This window comes from Terrapene carolina, unplaced genomic scaffold (genome assembly GCF_002925995.2).
Source record: "Terrapene carolina triunguis isolate 2854851 unplaced genomic scaffold, T_m_triunguis-2.0 Scaffold212, whole genome shotgun sequence".
In the NCBI taxonomy this organism is placed as follows: domain Eukaryota; kingdom Metazoa; phylum Chordata; order Testudines; family Emydidae; genus Terrapene; species Terrapene triunguis.
In genome coordinates this window covers 3956589-3978365 of record NW_020664563.1, presented here as the reverse complement: position 1 = coordinate 3978365, position 21777 = coordinate 3956589, and the positions used below count along the sequence as shown (strand labels likewise).

Below are 21777 nucleotides of genomic sequence, written 5' to 3'. Positions count from 1 at the left end.
TCCAGAATTGGTTACTGCCATGAACTTTTCTTGGGGATTGCACTTGAAGATCACTCATACTTCACCTTTTCCAGAAGGGTCCATTTAGTGGAACTTCTCACAGACCACAGATTATGGTTGATTTCCAAGTGCACATCAAAGTGTTCACAGCTCAAAACAGAGCTCCTCTTTGGGCGGCTGGCTGCCTCGGAGTGTGAGTCTGAGGACCTGGAGCTGATGGGGTGCTGTTCTCAGGCAGGTTTCCCCCGTGTTAGAATACATGGCTCCCTGCCGGGGGTGGCAGAGGGCGACACTGTTGACCTACAGGGCACACTACTGTTGCCAGCACAGAGTGCCCGAGGCAAGGCAACTGTTAGGTTCGTGGCCCGGTGTGCTTCGTGCCAATAAACACACCAGGTGGAGAAGCAAACAAAGTTTATTTGAGATCTCAAAGCGGTGCAAGGAGACTGGCACGTCTCAAATCAAGCACACTAACAGAAACAGTTTTTTTTCCTTTATACCTTTACAGTCAAGCCTCACCCACCCCTTCCCCCGCTACCCCTCCCTTCCCTCCCCTCCATTCCTCTCTCTTCACCCCTCCCGTCCCTGGTAACAATTACTAAGCAAATAGCAATTACATTTAAGCAGTTAGTTTATGTTGGCAGCTATAAGTTCAGCTCGTTAGTAACACTTCTTGAACTACTATCTTGTCCCGTTCCTTTGATTTCCTTCGGCCAGAGGTATGCAGGCCTCATTATACTGCAAAGGGGGGTTTACCACTGATATCAAGCTGCTTACACATTTCACTTGCACCTGGCTTTTGAGGTCGATTAGAGTTTAAACATGGAAGGAGTTTGGTTCAGGCCTAGTGCAGGAAGGCTTCATTGACACTTGTGATTTTCCACCCTCCTGAGTCACCTGGGGTGATGGTGATGCCTGGTGACGTCAACACTACCAAACCTATTTTCTCACGCTCTTCCCAGTGGGGGCCGGGGGTTGAAGAGAGAGGAAGGCTCAGCTGTGGGGACGATGCCCTGAAGTGCTCAGTGGTGCTGGGGACTGTGAACTGTAGCAGCGCACAGCGTCTAGGGCCCAAAGGGATGACGGCCACCATCTAGTCGGACCTGTACGGCACAGGCCAGAGAGCGTCCCCAAGACAATGGCTAGCGCCAATTGGCCAGAGAAACACCGTCCCCCGGCTGTCCTGAGAGCCGGGCTGGTGATTCCAGGGTAGCCCTGAGGAAGCAGGTCAGTGGGGGTGCGGACAGGGGGTCTGCGCCCTCACACCTGGCCCACAGAGCCCTGACCTGAATGCCAAACTCTTCCCTTAACCGCAATGGCCGCCCTCGCCCGTTAGTCACCTCACCCATTATTTTCAATAGGGGTGAAGCCAAGTTGCCCTCGGTTAAGATGGCCGCGCTTTCCCGCGAGCGTCTCCGAGGTACACGGCGGCCGCCCCCGCCCTAGTAAAGATGGCTGCCATCTGCCAGGGTTTGCAATGTGACTGAAGCCGCAAAGAAGATGGCGGCTGCCCCGAGGGGCGGCCCACGAAAGTCTTTCCCCTCCAGCGCCGCCCTAGGGCTATAGCCCAGACCGCCCCGGAGGGGGGCGGGGGTGCACCGTCACGCCCTGCTCTCCCCGTCCTCATAGAGCCATAGAGATGCCCCGCCCGCGCCGCTTCCTGGAACGGACGCTCTATCTGCGCGGGCGGGGGTCCAAGGTTATCGGCTTAGAGCCGAGCCGCGCTTCCTCCCCGGCCATAGAGGAGCTGGCGGAGTCGGACAGAGCGTCTCCCAGCGCGGCCATAGAGTGGCTGCCGGCCGTCGCCGGCTCGGGGGCATCTCGCCATTTTAGAGGAGAGAGGCGGAGAGCGGGGCGGAGGCCGAGCTGAGACCAGGTACTGGGGGAACTGGGCCCCTGGGGGTGTCTGCGGCGGCCGCGGAGCCTGGGGCCGGGCCGGCGCCCCGTTGGCGTTAGCGGGCGGCTGTGAAGCTGCTGTGCCCGGGGGTAGGTGGAAGAGTCCCCCCGCCCCGCCTGCCCTCCCCATGTTGGTGGGGTGGGAACAGGCCCCCGGGGTGTCACATTGCAGACAGGTGCGGGTTAGTTCCTTAGGCGCAGGTGGGGGAGACGCCCCTCACCTCCCTGGTGGCCAGGCCTGGAGGAGGGAGGTTGGCTTGGTTGATGAAGCGCTGACCTGGGATATGATAAAAATCAATTCCCTGCTCTACTACAGACTGGGTGTATGATCTCGGGCGTCCTTCAGTCTCTCTGGTCCTCCGTGCCCCACCTGCAATTACCTTTCCTCACCTCACAGGGGGATAAGCTCATTAATAACAATCCTTAGCCTTTATGTAGCATTCTTCACCTCAAAGCACTTTACAAAAGTGGTCAGTAGCTTTTACAGATGGGGAAACTGAGGCAAAGAGTGGGCAAGCGACTTGCTCAAGGTCACCCAGCAGGCCTTTGGCAGAACTGCAACTTGAACCCAGGTCTCCTGAGTGCTTGTGCTGCTTAGATACTAGTGTGATGGGGGTCGTATAAGCAGGTAAATGGAAGGAAGCTCCTCCATCTATAGAGGGTAAAGGGGCAGGCAAATGTGTGCATGGGGCAGGACAGTGCTGCAACCACCTCCTGCTACTTTTGGGTGCTCAAACTGAGATACCTTGAGCCCGACTATCAGAAGTGCTGCACTTGCACAGATGCCTCTGGGAGCTGCAGGTGCTCAGTATCTGAGAATGCAGCCATGTTTCAAATTAGGAACCCAAACTTAGGCCTTCAAAGTTTTGTTGGCATAGCTGTGTCAGTCAGGGGTGTGGTGGTTTTGGTTTGTTTTGCTGATATAGTTATGCTGGCAAAAGCCTTGACTAGATGCAGTTATAGAGGCCAAAAAGTCCTTTTGAAAGTATAGCATGTTTCATTTGAGGAATCACTATAAGCTATAGCAACAAAAGAACTCTTGCTAGGATAAACTGCCCTAGGAGGGCTGGCCAGTATAACTGTATCTGTATAGTAATACTAGCAAACCCTTTCTAGTGTAGACAAGACCACAGTTGATATGTCTGGAAATGTTGGCCTTAAGCTTTCTGAGTCATCCCTGTCTGGTAATTGTGGGTCATGGTAGTGAACCTTTATATTTAACACAGCAACTGGTGCTCTATAAAAGATTCATTTATCTACTTCTGGGCACTATTGTGAGTCCTAAATAAATAGTGCTTATAAAGTGGTACATAAGGGTAAATAGTATTAGGACTAGTCAGGGGAAGAGGTGGAAATAGAATCAGGACATAGTAAGGAACTCTGCACAGGCTTGTCCTCTGTGTGAGCTTTATAACATGCAAGTCAGGGCTACGTATGCTTCCTAGATCCCCGAATTTGGTATGTGTTCAGAACACCAAGAAATATCCTTATACTGTAAATACCTGAAAACAGCACTTGAGAACTAAATAGTCCTCACCAAAACAGGCTGGAGGCAGTTGTTGTAGAGACTATTAATAACAAAGAAGGGTTGGACAGACTATTAGAACAAATGTGGCTTTACTAATCTGAACGGTTTTATTTTTTTTTGACTCCGCATAACTCCAAAACATTTCCATCTTGGACCCTGTATCTCGTGAAAAATTCTGCCTTCCTATACATTAATTCATGTGAAATTTCCAGTAGATTAGATAGATTTGGCAAAGTTACTATCAAAATCTAGTTTGGTGGAAGTCTTGCTTCAGTCTTAATCCTGGAGAGACTAGAATTTCTCCCTAAATTGCAATTAATTGATTGGCTTTTTGGTTTGTTCCCCCCTTTAAAAGCTTTGTAATATCAAAGTGAGAGTTAATGTCCAAGTGGCATGCTCCTAGGATGTTGGAACATGGCCAGTGCATATTGTTTCTGTGTACAATATCCTATTACAGCTGCTTGTCCCTGAATTGTCTTGACCTGTGTTTGACTACAGGTCTTTATTCTCTCACTGCTGCTTGTTTATAGGTTATTGTTTGTTACATCAAGTCATGTAATTGTTGTTTACCAGTTATGTAGGTAACATAATTTACTTGCTCTGTACGGTGACTCGGCTAAGTCTCTTAAAGATGATAATAATAGTATCAGTGTTTGTCTGTAACTTGTCATTTTCTATAACACTACATAGTAAATTGTCTGGGAGTTTTTTGCTTTGTAAAGAAATTTAAAGATTTTTTTTTTTAAAGATAGTTTCCCCTAACAACTTAAATGTAGCCTCTCTTCAAACTCCAGTGTCAATGTGTAACTTTGTCTTTTATGCAAAGCTCTCTCCAAATAGTGAAGATTTTAATTTTGGGGGGAAAGCAGCTATTCACTACAGTAACACCAATAATAATATTCCTTGCTTGCTGTCCCCATGACTTGCTCTGCAGGTCTGTGATTGTCAGCATAGTAGAATTCAAGGCATGTGAATGGCACTGTAAAATTAACTAGGTAAAACAAAAATTCTGTAGTAAATAGCTGTTGGGAATCTGTGTGATAAATGTGAGAGAACGGAAGAGATCTGTGCAACTTGCTGAGCCTGCTGTGCTTCTTACAAGAAGATGTATGAGACGTTCCTGTGGTGTTATCTGGACCGGTGATCTGCTAAGTCACTCCAATCCTCGACTCTGGGAGCCAGCCTTGCCCTGCTCTGCTGTGAGAACCCCCACTCCCAGGCTGTTCATGCACAGCCTCTAGCATGTAAGCTGCTCCCAGTTATGTGAGTGAGCATTTTTGGCCAACCGCTGCTTGGATTGTGCAACCGAATGACACTAGCCAAAATCTCCAGTTCCAGACACAACCCTAGGAACCTCTGTCTTGCAGTATCCAGTTATGCCTACTGAATGCTGCAAGCTTATATGAGTTGGTCAGTTTAACAAAGGCTTGTTATCCCAAGGGGTGTTTCTGACATGCTTCAACCCAAATGCACTGCTTCAGGTAGAAACCTCAATTCTGCATCTGAAGAAGTGAGGTTTTTACCCACGAAAGCTTATGCCCAAATAAATCTGTTAGTCTTTAAGGTGCCACCAGACTCCTTGTTTTTGTAGATACAGACTCATAGACTTTAAGGTCAGAAGGGACCATTATGGTCATCTAGTCTGACCTCCCGCATGATGCAGGCCACAAAAGCTGACCCACCCTATTTCCCTTATCTCAGCTGTTGAAGTCTCCAGATTGTGATTTAAAGACTTCAAGTCGCAGAGAATCCTCCAACTTGCGACCCCTGCCCTATGCTGCGGAGGAAGGCAAAAAACCTCCAGGGCCTCTGCCAATCTACCCTGGAGGAAAATTCCTTCCCGACCCCAAATATGGCGATCAGTAGAACCCCGAGCATACAGGCAAGATTCTCCAGCCGGACCCACATTTTACCAGCGATGGCACGTTATTGCCTAATTGACTAAAATCACGTTATCCCATCAAACCATTCCCTCCATAAACTTATCTAGCCTAATCTTGAAGCCAGAGAGGTCTTTCGCCCCCACCGTTTCCCTCGGAAGGCTATTCCAGAATTTCACCCCTCTGACGGTCAGAAACCTTCGTCTAATTTCAAGCCTAAACTTCCCCACGGCCAGTTTATATCCATTCGTTCTCGTGTCCACATTAGTACTGAGCTGAAATAATTCCTCTCCCTCCCTGGTATTTATCCCTTTGATATATTTAAAGAGAGCAATCATATCCCCCCTCAGCCTTCTTTTGGTTAGGCTAAACAAACCGAGCTCCTCGAGTCTCCTTTCATAGGAAAGGTTTTCCATTCCTCGGATCAACCTAGTGGCCCTTCTCTGTACCCGTTCCAGTTTGAGTTCATCCTTTTTAAACATGGGAGACCAGAACTGCACGCAGTACTCCAAATGAGGTCTCACCAGCGCCTTATATAACGGAAGCAGCACCTCCTTGTCCCTACTAGAAATACCTCGCCTAATGCATCCCAAGATCGCATTAGCTTTTTTCACAGCCACGTCACATTGCCGGCTCATAGTCATCCTATGACTAACACGGCTACCTCCTGATGCTTCAGGTAGAATAAACAAACAAATTTATTAACTACTGTCAAGGCTGATTCCCCACTCTGGCATTTTGAGTGCAGAAGGTGGGGGCCCACAAGGATTCTAAAAATTAATACTGGCCACTCCAGGCTTGTATTAAACTCCCAAGGTTACAGCTTTTCTCTGACCTTGGATTGGTAAATGCTGCCATCACCCAAGTGCAGAACCCCTTTCAAAGCCCAGGAAGGCACACTTGGGAATTACTTCCTGTGGGGTACCCTCAAGCCCTTCCCCACCCCCTGGGAAGAGCTGAGAAAGAAAGGAAATCAGCTGTTGCCACCAGCTAATTAAACAACATGTGCACAAACCTCTTAGGACACAAAAATCCAATCCTGTTCTTAAAAAAGGTAAATTTTATTTAAAAAAAAAATCTGAGAACTCAGACTATTGCTAGATTTTAAAAAAGAGCAAATACAAGAATTAAGCACCAAGAATAGCTTTCTTGAGGTCCAGCTTAAACATTACAAGCAAAACAAAAGCACCTGGGGTTAGCACAGAGGAATCCACAAGCCATAAAGAAATAAGAGAGAAACCTAATGACGTCTTCCTAGACCTTTCCTGATCTACTTACATATCTGGGATTTCAGATGAGTAGTTTCTAGGTATGATACTGGTGGGTTTTCATACCTGGCACAAGCTTCTTACAACATAACTGCTGCCCTGTCCCCTTCTCCCCAGGAGAACAACCGCAGACAGACAAAGGGGAAGCTTTTTCTCAATTTTAAAAAAGTTTTAGCCTTCCCATTGGCTCTTTTGGTCAGGTGCCCACTCACTTCCTTTTACCTATGCATAGCAGTGAGACTTTTAACCTTTTACAGATAAAGCAAGTAGAGAACAGCTACTACCCTGTTTCCCCGAAAATAAGACAGTGTCTTATATTAATTTTTGCTCCCAAAGATGCGCTAGGTCTTATTTTCAGGGGAGGTCTTATTTTTCCTGGAGCTTCGGGGCCTTATATTCCGGGGTGGCCTTATTATCGGGGAGGTCTTATTTTCGGGGGGATGCCTTATATTACAGCGAGAGGCAAAACTGGAAGTAGGTCTTATTTTCGGGGGATGTCTTATTTTCGGGGAAACAGGGTAAGAAGGATTTTATAGCTGGCTGGCTAGGTGTCCATAAAAGGGAGCTTACCCCCCCGCCCCCTCTAAATTTATCATAACTACAAAAGATAGATTTTAAGTGATTATAAGTCAAAGCACAAGAAGTCAGATTTGGTCAAATGAAATAAAAGCAAAACACATTCTTAGCTGATCTTAACAGGCTGGCTGGTTGCCCTCCAGCCAGGCTCTCCCCTTTGGTAAGCGTTTCAGTTGCTTGGTGGTAGTGTCTGTAGATGGAGGTGGAAGAGAAAGAGCATGGCAAGCGTCTCTTCGTTTTATCATGTTCTTTCTTTCCTCTTGACTTTGCGCCCCCCCCCCCTCCCTTTCAGGGTCAGGTGAGCATTACCTCATGTTAGTTCCAAACTGACCAAGGGAAGGAGGGTGACTCACTTGAGAGTCCAACAGATCCTTTGTTGCTGCCCAGGCCAGTGTCCTTTGTTCCTGTGAGGCTGGGCTGGGTTTGTCTTGATGAGGTGTGAACTGCCCCTCTGCTCCTGGAGAGTTTTTGCCTGGGCTTGTTTTAAGCCATGAAAACACATTTTCAGCCTCATAACTACATACATGAAATTACAACCTATAACATTACTAGAACAACAATGCTTAGTGCATTATGAGCCTTCCAAAGACACCCGACATGACAAACTTTGCACTGGATACCACACAATCATATTATAAAGATGGACATGGGGGTGCAGGGTATTCCCTGAGGTACAGAGCGTCACAATGTGTTCTGTCTTTATTTTTTTATTTTTTTTTTTTTGGTCCATTGCTTGGAACAATATAGCCAGTCCTTTCTATTTTATTTCTTCTAAGTAGGGGTCTCACATTTGAATTAATTTACCTCAGTGAATAACACAGGCCAATATCCACCTGCAGAAGAGGCTGTTGCAGCCAGAATCAGGTTTCCCACTTTAACAAATTGTATCTAGATGGCTAGCTAGAGACTTCTGACCATTCAGTGCTTCAGCTACATTTATGACCACAGCAAACAGACTTTTGCTGTGGTTCAGCTCCTGTCCTGAAACTGACCTTGGTGTGACTGGTAAATGATTAGTAAATGCCCATTCTGTAGCAGCATCCCCATCCTTTTATAGTAAAGCTTCTCATAGTTAGCTCCAGTGCCCTGGCCAAATTCCATCTTGGGTAATTCCATTCTGTCTCCTTAAAGTCTCCCTGTCATTTCAATTAGGCACAGGATTCTTCTTCCCTGCACAACAGTTTATAATGAGAAGTGTTGCTAGGGGCTGTCAAACGGCTGCCACCTTCACTCTGGGTGGCTGTTTTTTCTTGCTGGGTGTAGGGTTTCTTGCGTGCTCTGCAAAGCCCTTTGGAATCCTTCAGGGTGAAAGATGCTCTAAAAATACATCTCTGTTGGGTGTGGTACATAATTATTTTCAATTAATGCAAAACTATTCTAGCATGCTGGCTGGAAATTCCACTAACCGTCATGCATTCATTAGGCAGAGGTGTCTTGTTGCTTGAAAAACTTAAATGATGGATTGAAATCAATCTATGCTGACATGGGGGGGTTGGAAAACCAAGAGATCTCCCTTCTCACCTGTGGGTGTGTAGTGGGCACTGGGGCATTGTTTTCTTCCCTCTCCTTCAGTCAGGTGCAGGGCTACCATGGGAAACACCACCAGTGATCGATTGTCTGGGGAACGCCATGGCTCCAAATCTCACCGCTCCGATGGAGCCAGTAGCACCCATTCCACGAAGGATCATCCCCACAAGATCATGGTGGGCAGCACTGATGACCCCAATGTTTTCAGCACCCTTGACTCCAAGGTATGGGCTGGCCTCTCTGTCCCATTCCCCATCCTTACAGGATCATAACCAATGATGCAGGTCACCATATTGGCAGCTTTGCTGAGCTCATTTTCTAGCAGATCTGAGTCAGACATTTGTGGGGTTTTTTTTTTGTTTTGTTTTGGAAGTGCCTAATTACCCTACTGTGTGTACAATACACCCCACTACAGTCAGTGCCTAGGGGTGATAGTGTGTGTACAGAACACCCCTAGTCAAAGGGTATCAGGAAAAGGGGCCCATTTAGAAGAAAGTCCAGAGAATGGAGTGAGAAGAGGACACAACACAAAGGCTGTCATTTGGCTTGGACAGAGAAACTAGGAAATGACTCGGGCACATCCTCAGCTGGCGTAAATTTTCTTAGCTCCATTGTCTGAAGTGGAGCAATAATAATGTAATGCCAGCTACAGTTCTGCATCTTAGACTCCAGAGTCTAGGGGAGAAGGGAGTCATCCTCATATTGAAGGTAGTGCATAGATCAAGGAAGGTGAGAATAGAGGCATTTGGATACTACAGCAAGGAGAGCCGTGTAATTGCCTAGCTCCATGATGTGGCAAAGGGGTCTTGTGACTTGGACACAGAGATTGTTGGTGAGGGCAATGGAGAGGAGGAGCGAAGCGGAGAGGAAGTCAAAGCACTGGAGTAGATGCCGGGGGGGGGCAGTGGGTGGACAACAATTGGGTAATCTGTGGTGCATTGTGGAGCTGGAAAATCTGTGCTGCTCCTGCTCTGATGTGTGCTGAAGGGCTATGGAAGAACAGTGTGATTGGAGAGCCAGCCCTGATCCCTGCTGTATCTGCACCTTGGCTAGGCTGTAGGATGGCTCTTGTTTTCTTCATGCAGCTTGCTGGGGAGAAGGAGTTTATGTCATGGCAGCATGATCTGGAAGAGTCAGTAAAGCCTTCACAGCAGGCTCGTCCCACTGTCATACGCTGGGCTGATGGAGGCAAGGAGGTCTTCATCTCTGGGTCCTTCAACAACTGGAGTGCCAAGATCCCACTCATCAAAAGGTATTTCCTCTCTCTGGGAAGCCTTTGCATATGCAAGTCGCAATAACTTGAGAAAGAGGGGTGATATAAAACACATTGGTTAAATAATTTATTTAACCAGTTCCCTCTACTAGATTTCTCACTGTTCTTTGGGTCTGTGTTCCTTAGTTGAAATACGGACTGGCGAATTATTATGGTTTTATTAGCCAAAATAGCTTTGAAAAACAACAAAATTACAGCAAGTGAAATAAAGTTGGTAATAATGTCTACAGTGTCAAAAACTGAACTCTTGAGACGTTGCTATCTTCAAGAAGTAATAAATCAGTTCAGTTAATTCAAGGGCTTAGTCTTGGTAACAAAAATAAGCTACCTTTCCCAGTTCTATACTAATCTGGGCAGGTGATTTTGGTGTCAACATGGAACTACAGATCCTTAAATATGGATCCTTCCAAGCATTTCTGCCAGTGGAATTATGGGACTGCTTGTGGCAGTCCAGTGTGTGGTGTTGGTTCAGGTTGTTTGTGAATGTACAGGGATAGCATGGGACGTGTGTGTGTGTGTGTGTGTGAGAGAGAGAGAGAGAGAGAGAGAGAGAGAGAGAGAGTGGGGTAGGACTGGTCTGTGATGTGTTGAGATGTCTCTCGATGCGGAGTGTCTCTTAGCACAGTGGTTCTCAACCAGGGGTACACGTACCCCTGAGGGTATGCAGAGGTCTTCCAGGGGGTACATCAACTCATGTAGATATTTGTCTAGTTTCACAACAGGCTACATAAAAAGCACTATAGTGAAGTCAGTGCAAACTAAAATTTCATACGGACAATGACTTGTTTCTACTGCTATATACTATACACAGAAATGTAAGTACAATATTTATTTATATTCCAATTGATTTATTTTATAATTCTTTGTAAAACTGAGAATGTAAGCAATTTTTCAGTAACAGTGTGATGTGACACTTGTGTATTTTTATGTCTGATTTTTGTAAGCAAGTCATTTTTAAGTGAGGTGAAACTTGGGGGTACTCAAGGAAAATCAGACTCCTGAAAGGGGTACAGTAGTCTGGAAAGGTTGAGAGCCACTGTCTTTGCATTCTGTCTGTGCTCTCCAATTGAATTCTGTCTGTGCTCTCCAAAGCAGTACTGCGTGAGCTGAGCTCAGGCACTAGGCTCAGGCTCGAACTATCTAGGACTGGTGTGTCCGGTGACCCTGTGGAAGAGCAACCTCTGCGGTGCTATTTCTGTAATGACACTGTGTCCTGTTCTCCTCTCTCTCCTTTCAGCCACAATGACTTTGTTGCTATTCTGGACCTGCCCGAGGGTGAGCACCAATACAAGTTTTTTGTGGATGGCCAGTGGGTTCATGACCCTTCCGAGGTAACTCTCAGCTGTTTTCTCTCCTCAGAGACTCAGTGAGTGCTCTTCTTCGGCTCAGTATGCTGCCTCAGCACTGCGGAAATGCAGTGTGCACCCCATGCCCTAGGCTGGTTCAGCCTCTCCTCCCTGCTTCTCATGTAACATTTTCTTCCCTTGGCTAGGATTGTACAGCACCAGCAGCCCTCACCCTGCTTTGATTGGTGCGGCACTGATTGCCCCTCTCTATACTCTGGTAACATGTTGAGGCTGTTTCACCCCATAAGCATTTCTGTGCATGTAGCTAATGGAATAGCTTTTTGAGCCTCTCTGCATCCATGTCCCAGGCCCTTGCTTCCCAGGACTAGCTTTACAGCAGATTCCTCCCCATGGCCTTGACTCCCTCATGCAGCAGTCTAGGTTTGAAATTAAAATTAAGGCATTTTCTTTAACATTGCCTGGGTGGAGGTGCAGAGAGCAGGAAGGGATTGGTGGGCATTGTGGGGTGAGGAGGGGTAGGGATGGGAAATAAGATACCAGTTCCACTGACTTATTCCTTGTGGGGCCTAGCTCTATGCTCAAACAGACCATGTAATCCTACTTAGATCATCATCTGGTGACCCTCAACAGTGTTAAAAGGGGCAGCTGGGGACCAGAATTCCTTTAAGCCAGTTTCCGTATAACCAGCCAGATTAGGGCATCTGGTTCCCTTAATCTCCTGCTCAGAGGTGATGCCTGCAGCTGATAAAGGGGCAATGTGACAAGCATAGTAATCTAGTTATCTGCTGGTAGGAGGATGGGCCTACAGAAGAGGATTATTAAAGCACAGTGTGGGGGTGGAGTTGCATAGATTGCCAAAAATTGAGAGTAATTGGAAAGCAAATGGGCGTGAACAGTGAGAAAATGCTAATGAGGCATGCCTGTGAGCCCGTGTTCAGATAAGAGTCTGAAACTTCTGTATCCTGGAGTCTAGCAGGGCATTCTTCAACATAGTGTCTCTTGAGCCTTGGGCAGCTCTTGTGGCTTATCTGCTCTACCTCTGCCTCTTGGCTTGACACACGGATGGGTGATGTATGTGCTACTGTAGCAGGGGGATAGATAAATGGAGATGTGTGATTGTCCATGTGCAGGTGGGGGAGAGAGGGCTGGGAAAAGTGTGGGCTTGGCTACACTTGCGGATGTAGAGCGCTGGGAGTTAAACCAGTCTTCGGAGACCGCAGCAGGGAAAACGCAGCTGTGTGTTTACACTGTCAACTGCAAGCACAATGGCGTGGCCACATTAGCAGCTCTTGCAATCCCACAAAGAGCAGTGCATTGTGGTAGCTATCCCAGTGTGCAAGTGGCTGCAACATGCTTTTCAAATGCGGGAGGGTGGAGTGTGACAGGGAGTGTGTTGTGTATATGTGGGGGGAGAGACAGTGTGTTTTGGGGGCAGAGAGCATGTCAGCATGCTATCTTGTAAATTCAGACAGCAGCAGACCCTCCCCACACACACACACACACTCACTCACAATATCAGCATTCCACTTAATGGTTTGCTTTGTCCTGGAGCAGATAAGCATGCAGGCTGTCAGAAACGGAGCTTTGAAAGGGGATATCCGCATGCCTGCAGCCGATTTCAAAACAATGAGAAGAGTGGCCACTTGACTTCAGGGGATTATGGGACTTTCCGGAGGCCAGTCACAGCGCAGTAATGCAACACCTCGTCCACACTGACAACTGGGCATTTCAGCGGGGGCGCAGCAAGCTTTATGTGTCTCGTGGAGGTGGATTACCAGGAGCACTCCAGCTGCAGTGTTCAGGTGCTCTACATGCCTTGCCAGTGTGGACACCTCAGGAGTTAGGGTGCCCGGGGCTGCTTTAATGCGCTCTAACTTGCAAGTGTAGCCAAGCCCTGTGAGTGTGATTGTGTCAGTGGGAAGAGGATGTAGGTAGATCACTGTCTTCACTTTTCATTTCAGCCTGTGGTCACCAGCCAAATGGGCACCATTAACAATCTGATTCACGTCAAGAAGTCTGACTTCGAAGTATTTGATGCATTAAAGGTGGATTCTCTGGAGAGCTCAGAGACTTCGTGTCGAGGTACATTTCTCATGGCTCTCAGTGCTTGCTGACATTGACTGTGACACGTGCCTCTTTCCTCCTTCGAGACTTGCTCAAAGCTCCTATGACACTGATTGCACTGAAGGGAATGAGCCCCTTGAGTTGGAACTCCAGCTGACAGCTGGGCGGGTGCCTGACACACAGCTGCGAGGAGTAGTGTTTGTTGTTATATTGCACCATTGCCCAAGGACCCAATGCTGTGCAATGCACACACTAGTGTCCCCTCTCTGAAGAGCTTGCTGTCTGAGTGCCTTGTAAGTGTGAGTGATTTAGTTGTCTGATCTGAGCCTTGTAAGTGTGAATGGGGGTCAGTTGTGTGAAGGTGCTGAGGTGCCAGAGTTTTTTAAAACTGAAATCTAACACGCTAGATTTGCCAATTTTAAGCGTTCTAGCCAGTGTTGGAATGGAATTTAATTAGGATAACCTCTTTTTAATGAGTCCGGGGAGCACTGGTTTACTAATTTTACCACTTTTACCTTGGACAGTTTACTAATTCACCCAGAACCACATAAATGGACAATCAATAGTTTATCAACCAACTGTAGATACAAGCAATAATTTAGGCATGTACTGAACACAAAATACACATGCAGTCATGTAATTAACATAAACCAGTGTGAGGGCCTGCAGCTATACCAAGGAACAATACAAATCACCAAGATTTCTTCTTACGTTTACTGACAATCATCAGTTATCAATTCTTTAGTCCCTGTAATACATGATCATGCTTCTGGGACTTCTCCAAGGAGTAAGGGTGCACTAGTCCTAGGGCACACTGTGGTCACTGCTATTGGAATTGTTTGGTATGAGGGGTACTAGTTTAAAATATCAAGAACAATTGCTTAAAGTTGTTTTAAGTCTCTTAGGCCAATTTGTGGAGTTGACAAAGGAGAATATACATAAAACATTAGATAGTTAAATGCCAAAATATAGTTACTTGAGGTCTCACTAAAAAGAGTGTGGCGCCATCAAGGTAACTCTGTTATTTATGCTAACGACCAGAAAGAAATACAGTCCCTGAAATACAACATCATGACTTCTTAGTCTGTAATCCTGGGATCGGGGGAGACTTTTCCATGCTGCTTGTCCGAGTGTCCGTAGCACTTCTGCATTCTGCAGCTTCTTTGTAGGTTTAGTTAACTGCTTTGTCCTGTAACCCTGGAGAGCGGGGTGGGGGAAACTGTCTACAGGGTACAGCGAGCTTTGGGTACTCTGACCAGGGTCCTAGTGGGGGCCAGCTATCATCACTCAATTAGGGTGAACTGCAAAAAATGGGGCAGCCAAACCCGCAAAAGCTGGCTGATATTCCAATACTTAGGTTTACCAAGCTAGCATAAAACAACTTCTTTATTACCTTACCGGTTACTCAGAAGTCCAAACAACACAGTTCCCTTAAAGTGATCCAGCCTCAAGTCTCCATCCAGGTGCCCACGTCAAATATGATGAAAATTTCTGTAAATCTTATTTCATCATATAAAAGAAAAGGTTCTACCAATCCCAAAGGATCGGACACATTACCCCCTAGGTTATTGAATATTCCAGATCTTACCCAAATACACACTACAGCCAATTCTTATTAACTAAACTAAAATTTATTAAAAAACGAGAGAGAGAGTATGGTTAAAAGATCAACATACATACAGACATGAGTTCAATTCATTAAGGTGCAGATTCATAGCAGAGATGGTGAGCTTCGTAGTTGCAAAGAGTTCTTTTAGAAATAGTTCATAGGTTATAGTCCAATGTCCAAATCTCATATTCAGGGCGTACCAGCATAACTGGGACCTCAGTCTTGCGACTGGAACTTCCCCTGATGAAGCCGAAGCAGATCTGAGATGACAGAATCAGGACCCAAGGCTCTTTTATACAATTTCATGTCCTCTTTGACAGATTGGGATTTCCTGGGGGGAACAAAAGGTAATTAGGATGACTTTGAAGGAGGTCCATCACCAGTACTTAGCTATACGGGCCAGTCTTTGTGCTCCAATTTCAGCTCTTGGTTTCTCTGCCTCTGTTGGTATCCAGTAGATGGTGTCTATGTATAACAAATATCTTCAATCTCTTTCTTATCGGAGGCTCTTTATGTTTGATTCATTTCAAATAGTGCATTTCTGTACTAACCCAGACTGTTAACTGGAATTTCTCCTTCTTTAAGCGATTTCTTTTAATATTCCAAAGTTACACCTTGGTGAGTTGCTATCTACTTTTCTGGTCACAAGCTTCCTAGGTGATTTCAATTTGTGTTCTACACTGATCTCCGGTTCTTAATTTCCAATTAGATGGGAATTCTCACCACATGCAAATCATGAGAATTTCCTGTCTAGGAACTCTCCTTTCCTGGGAATTGTGCAATTCAACCTTTAGTTTGATTGACGCTCCCAACGAGCTGTGCCCCTGTGGTGATGTGCGTATTGATTCCCATGCTCTATTGTTCCATGAGGAGGCTCCAGTTTGGGATGTGCATAGGGGTGCATGGTGGTAATCCTGGTCGCTGTGGAGACGAGGGAGAATAAGGTGATTGCTTCCTAGTTAGGTAAGCAGAGAGAGGTCTGTAATAACCTATTATCAATATATATTCAAGGCATATTTGACATCTATACATCTTATAGCCTGCTGGGACCAGAATCTTCCATTGTGCAAGCAACTGGCTAGTTTAGTATCAGAGTTGATTGTTCTAGTAGTAACCTGTGTAGAAAACCTCCCATTTTCTTTCTGCTCACGTTGCAGCAAAGATCACTAGGTTACCTCTCCAGATGCCAGCTGTGCTAGGTTGACCTGGAATCGCTGACTGGTAGTTTAGTCATGCGTCAGGGAGTCCTGTAGCAGCAAGTCATGTAGATCATTTGAGAAGCCCCTCTGCTGCTGCTGATGCATCTTATACAGCAGTGGTTTTCAAACTTTTTTCCTGGGGATTCAGCTGAAGAAAATTGTTGATGCCCGCGACCCAACGGAGCTGGGGATGAGGGGTTTGGGAGGGGCTCAGGGCTCTGGACTGGGGGTGCAGGCTCTGGGGTGGGGCCAGAGATAAGGGGCTTGGGATGCAGGAAGGGCTTCTGGGTTTGGGGGGGCTCAGGGCTGGGGCAGGGGATTGAGGCACAGTGTTGAGGCGCGGACTTGCCGCTGGCGGGTCCCAGTCAGTGGCGCAACGGGGGTGCTAAGGCAGGCTTCCCGCCTGTCCTGGCACCGTGGACTGTGCTGCACCCTGGAAGCAGCCAGCAGCAGGTCTGGCTCCTAGGCGGAGGTGCGACTCTCACCCACAGGCAGCTCCCCTCCCCCGCACCCCCATCCAATGGGAGTGCTGAGCCGGTGCTCAAGGCACGGGCAGTGTGCAGAGCCCCGTAGCCCCCCTACCTAGAAGCCGGACCCGCTGCTCACCACTTCCGTGGCACAGCGCGGTGTTGGAAAAGGTAGCCACTAGCCTGCCTCAGCTGGGCAGCACCACCTATGGGACTTTTAATGTCCTGGTTGGTGATGCTGACCCAGAGCAAGTCAACCCAGCACCTTACATGCCGTGACCCACTAGTGGGTTGCGACCCACGATTTGAAAAACACTGTTATATACAGAGGCTTGTGCTAGAGTGGGAAATAAGACAGTGCAGTGTGACTCTCAAATAACCCCTTCAGTGCAGGAAGTGACAACCCCTTAGTATGGTCCTGGCACCTAGATGTATCCCCTTTGGAAGCCACTGCTTGCAGAAGGTGTTGCCAAGGCCATGGAACTGACATATTCTGTTGCACACATCTGCTCTCTTGGACTTGCAGCCCAGTGCCAATCCAGGGTTAATTAAAGAAGCCAGTGCTAGAAAGACCCTGCTGGGTCCCTCTAGTCCACTCGTGGGGTTCTTAGCGGATGTCACTAGAGCTTTGTCCAGACTTACTTAAACTCGTCTCAAGTGATGAAGCTTCTGACACTTCCCTTCACATCTCCTTGGTGTTTTGTAGACCTGTCTAGCTCCCCGCCAGGACTCTATGGCCAGGAAATGTATGTGTATCGACCGGAGGAGCGCTTCAAATCTCCACCCATCCTCCCTCCTCACCTCCTCCAAGTCATTCTCAACAAGGACACCAACATCTCTGTGAGTAGTAGCCTCTCCCTCTGAGTGGGTACATAGCTGGGTGTGGAGCAAGCAGGGGAGTTTGGGCTGAGCGCTAAGAGGCTCTGCATTAAGAGCAAAGGGGGCAAGAGGGTGCCCCACAGAGTTCTACAACATGTCCTGCTGCAGTCCTCCTAACTGTATGGCCTGAGGACATCATGGATCTCAGCATGCAGTACTCCAGGGGTTCTCAAACTTCATTGCACCGCAACCACCTTCTGACAAGAAAAATTACTACACGGCCCCAGGAGGGGGGACTGAAGCCTGAGCCTGCCTGAGCCCCGCTGCCCCGGGCGGGGGCAAAGCCCAAGGGCTTCAGCCCCAGGTGGGGGGGCCTGTAAACTGAGCCCTGCCACCTAGGGTGGTGGGGCTTGGGCTTTGGCCGTGGGCTCCAGCAAGTCTAATGCCAGCCCTGGTGACCTCATTAAAATGAGGTTGCGACTCACTTTGGGGTCCTGACCCACAGTTTGAGAACTGCTGCAATACTCCATCTCGATCCAAGCAGACAGCCCTCACTGTGTGCTGGTCAAAGCAGGCTGTACCTCTGCTCTGTGTTGGCTCCTTGCTCTCTCTGGTGCAAAGCCTGGGCTCCATCCTTGCTCTAGACAATAGAACATGGCTAAAATCCAGAGTATAAGTCTAATGTCCACTGAAATGACTGATTCGTGCACACCCTAAAATGGGCTGGGGGTAGCATTTGCGAGTTGTTTCCGCATGGAGAGCCTGTCTGTGGCTGCCGCTCCCAGTTCCCATTTGCCTCTGTAGACTGACCCTTCTCCTTGTTCCAGTGTGACCCAGCTCTTCTACCGGAGCCCAACCATGTCATGCTCAACCACCTCTATGCACTGTCCATTAAGGTAAGTGATGGTCACACGGTGAGGTACCTGCTTCACCTCTGAGGGCCTACGAGAGGCTACTGCTTTTATGATCTTCCCTTTCTGCTACGGGGTGTTGTGATGTGTGGCCCGGAAGTCTACACAGCAATGAAATGGATGCACAGCCTGAGCCGGCTACAACGGGCCAGCCGCGGGTTTGTCTTTGCTGTGTAGACATACCCCAGAGCTCCTCTTCAGGTCTGGGAAAGGTACTCTGAGCGTCACCGCTAAATGCAAGGTGGAACGGATTGTTTAGCATAGGTAGCACATATTGTAAGGGGCCATACCAGGTAGAGTGGCCTGCTAATGTCCCTGCAGTCAGAGCACAAAAAGAAGAGGTTAAGTGGGCTACAGATTGTTGTAATAAGCCCCCTGGTTGAGGGAGCCAAGGGGGCACTGAAACAGTTGGCTTGGCAAACTTTAGTGGTTCAAGGTGGATCAGGGTATAGGACTGTGGGGGCTGACCATGGGGGCTGGAGAGGCACTGGGGCTCCCTAGCCTACTGCCTAGTCCAGTTCCAGCCTGGCTCCCTCATTCCACATTGGCCTCTAACCTTGTTCTACTCTGTCCTTCCTATTAAAATCCACTTTTAGAGTGTGTAACTGTCTGAATCCCGCTTACATACAAATCTCATCGCAGCCTGAGTTATGGCGCTTCTGGGGTAGCTGGCATCTGCCCACCAGCCAAAGGGAATGTGATCTCAATTACGGGCTAATTTAATGGGCGTGTTTAATGGGCAGACACTCTAGTCCCCCCCCCCCCCCCCCCCCCCCCCCCCCCCCCATGGCAGTACAGAAACTGGCAAACAGGCAGGGTGCCAGCCCAGAGCTGAGTGACTGAGACCGAGCAGGAAGCTGCAAGGCTCCCTCTGGGATTGATGGTGAGCTACGTGTGGCTTTGGCTTCCCAAAGTCTGTCCCTGTGGGCTGGCCTAGCTGCTGTTGCTGCACCATAGGAGGAGGCAAGGCAGCTGGGCCGGGGGCTCTGCCATCGCTGTGGGTGGAAGGGCTGGAAGGCCCTGACTGCTCCCTGCTCGCCTTGGGGAATGTTTTCACTAATGTCTCTGAGAACAGCGCTTCTCTGGGGCAAGAGCAGCAGCTTCAAACACTGCTCTGCCTGCCTGCCCAGCTCAGACTCACATGGGCTCCACTGTCTTCCTGAACTCCCCAGCCCGTCCCACTGGTCCCAGTTGCCTGTTGGCCCCTGCTCATCGCAGCCTGCAGGTGCTGTGCTTCGCTGTCACTTCCATTGATACCCTGTAGTCCCCACCGCAAAGTGCAGGATGTGCTGAACAGAGCCAGTCAGAAAAGGTATTTCCGGAGACTCCATTTGGGGTGAACCAATACAGAACGTTTTGGGCAGCTCTCAGGGGAGGGTCTCGTCTGTCCCACCCTCACCGGAGCTTGGGGGGAGGCAGAGCAGCCTGGCGCTCTGCCTTTGCACCCCCTGTGGGATGTAGGGAGACCTGCCTGTGTTTAGTTAAATCGGTAACCGATTTAGCCAGACTCGCTGTGCTGATCGGCATTTTCCCAGGACGTGGAGTTTTTGTCGGAAAACTTCGGACAGCTCTAGTGCCAGATGCTGCGCCCAGAGCACTGCTACCAGACCCTCATGTCATCCACAACCAACTTGCATGGCCATCAGGATCTAGCTTGGAATTTACCTCCGGGGACTTGTCTCTGCTTGTCTTTCTGTGCCGCTCTGATTCCTCTGCTCCTCTAGCACTGACCTTTCTCTCTGCCTTCCCACAGTCCAGCCAGCACAAGAGCAGTCTCTGCAACTGCTGGTGCTAGCAACAGCTCCCTGTTCTCTGTCTCAGTGACTCTCCTCGTCTCAGATCTTGGCTAGGAGCTGTCTCTCCCTCCCTTCCCCTTACTACATCAGTGTAACTGTCCCAGCACTGTGAAGTATCCTGGGGCCGTGGTGCATCTATGATCCACACCACTAGCACTCTGCTGTGTTCTCTTGCAGGACGGCGTGATGGTGCTCAGTGCCACTCACCGTTACAAGAAGAAGTATGTCACCACTCTGCTGTACAAGCCCATCTGATCGTGTGTCTCGCCGCGTAGCACACGAGGAATGCCATGTTGTCTGCACGCACTGGGCCACAGGCCTAAGAAGAACTGGTGGTTGGCTCTAGCTGAACCTGGCAGGGGTGGAAGGGGATGAGCCCAGCCCTGTTGGGTGTCTGAGCTATTCCCTCTGTATTCTGTTGGTGAGATTTGATTTGACCCTTTCATAGCCTGCCTCTGTCGGGTCCTCTGGCTTTGCTGAGTTCCCTGGCTTGGTCTACTGCCTGCCAGCCTGGCTCCCCATGGGGGAGTCACAGCAGGGAAGGAGCTGTCGGAAGCTCTTCCCCAGCCCCTCTGCCTGCAAGAGCTTTGGACAGTTCCTCCGGCGGTTGCCTGCGGTGGGGCAGAGCCATGTCACTCTCCCTTTGCACCCCATGCCAAGGCCCTCTAGAATGGCCTGCTTCAGGGCAGAGTGCAGGGGGTGTCTGCACCTGAGCTCCGCAGGCCTGGGCTGGCTTCCTACCTCCCTGCACTTAGCTAATGGGACTGGAATGTGCACATGGCTCCCCTGAGCAGAGACCAGGGTTAGTCCCAACCCCCCACCAGCATAACACACACACACACACTCACTCACTGCATTGGAGGGTTAGTCCCAACCACTGCCCCACACACACACTGTCCTGCCCGCCTCAGGCATTGCCTCCCCCAACATTCAGCTCTTGAGCTGTGGGCCTAGGCCCCAGAACGCTGAGCCTTGACTTCTGTGGGGCCAAGAGGTGGGAATTTCCCAGGTTTAGGCCACAGCAGAATGGCTCTGTGTTACCCTCCCCAGGCCAGTGCAGCATAGGAACTGCTGCTGTGATGCAGCAATTAGCGCCCCTACCCATCTGAGAGGAAGAGCCTGAGCTGCTGAGATGTCTGTCACATGGAGCCTGGGTGCTCTCTCTCCTGACGACGGCCTGCTCCAGCGCCTGTGGGGGGCAAGGGAAAGGCTCCTGCTGCGTCCGTGGCCCTTGCACCAGCTCTCAGCAGTCTGGGTATTTTGTGGGAAGAACTGCAGTGCTAGTGTACCCAGCAGCTGCCAGGGCTGCTCTGTCTGTGCAGGGGGCTCTCACATGCACTGGGGTTCTTGGCCTGGAAGCTGATCTCACTGTTGGGATGACAGTTTCCTGCCCCATTGCACTGAAGTGGCTGGTTCTGTCTTGGCTAAGAGCTTTCCCAGGGTCCCAGTGCAGCCTTCTCTCACTCCTCTGCCATTGCCTCAGGCTGGGCTCCGCAGAGCTCACTGGCTCTGCAGCCCTTCTTTCTGGGGGAGCACTAGTGGCTGAGCTCGGCCTCCCTGGATCATTTGTCCTGAGGAATGTTTAGTGAGTGGCATTGTCACAAGCCCTTTGGGCTAAGCCTCTGCCAGGTTCAGCTCTTAGCTTGCGGGTGGGGAG

At 49.0% G+C, this 21777-nt stretch overlaps 1 protein-coding gene across 1 annotated transcript; it reads left to right on the top strand.

Moving 5' to 3' along the window:
- Nucleotides 1-1698: 1698 nt before the first annotated feature.
- On the top strand, nt 1699-20704 carry LOC113407512 (5'-AMP-activated protein kinase subunit beta-2). Its single transcript, XM_026656104.1, has 8 exons — nt 1699-1986; nt 8721-8899; nt 9761-9927; nt 11186-11279; nt 13217-13337; nt 17301-17434; nt 18241-18309; nt 20298-20704. Exons 2-8 carry the CDS (start codon nt 8738-8740, stop codon nt 20373-20375), a joined length of 825 nt encoding a protein of 274 aa, XP_026511889.1. The 5' UTR covers nt 1699-1986; nt 8721-8737; the 3' UTR covers nt 20376-20704.
- Nucleotides 20705-21777: the final 1073 nt, after the last annotated feature.

Coding starts and splice junctions, on each gene's coding strand:
- LOC113407512 (XM_026656104.1), top strand. CDS start 8,738: ATGGGAAACACCACCAGTGATCGATTGTCTGGGGAACGCCATGGCTCC. Junction 11,280..13,216: donor GGGTTCATGACCCTTCCGAG/GTAACTCTCAGC, acceptor TTTTCATTTCAG/CCTGTGGTCACCAGCCAAAT. Junction 13,338..17,300: donor CTCAGAGACTTCGTGTCGAG/GTACATTTCTCA, acceptor GGTGTTTTGTAG/ACCTGTCTAGCTCCCCGCCA.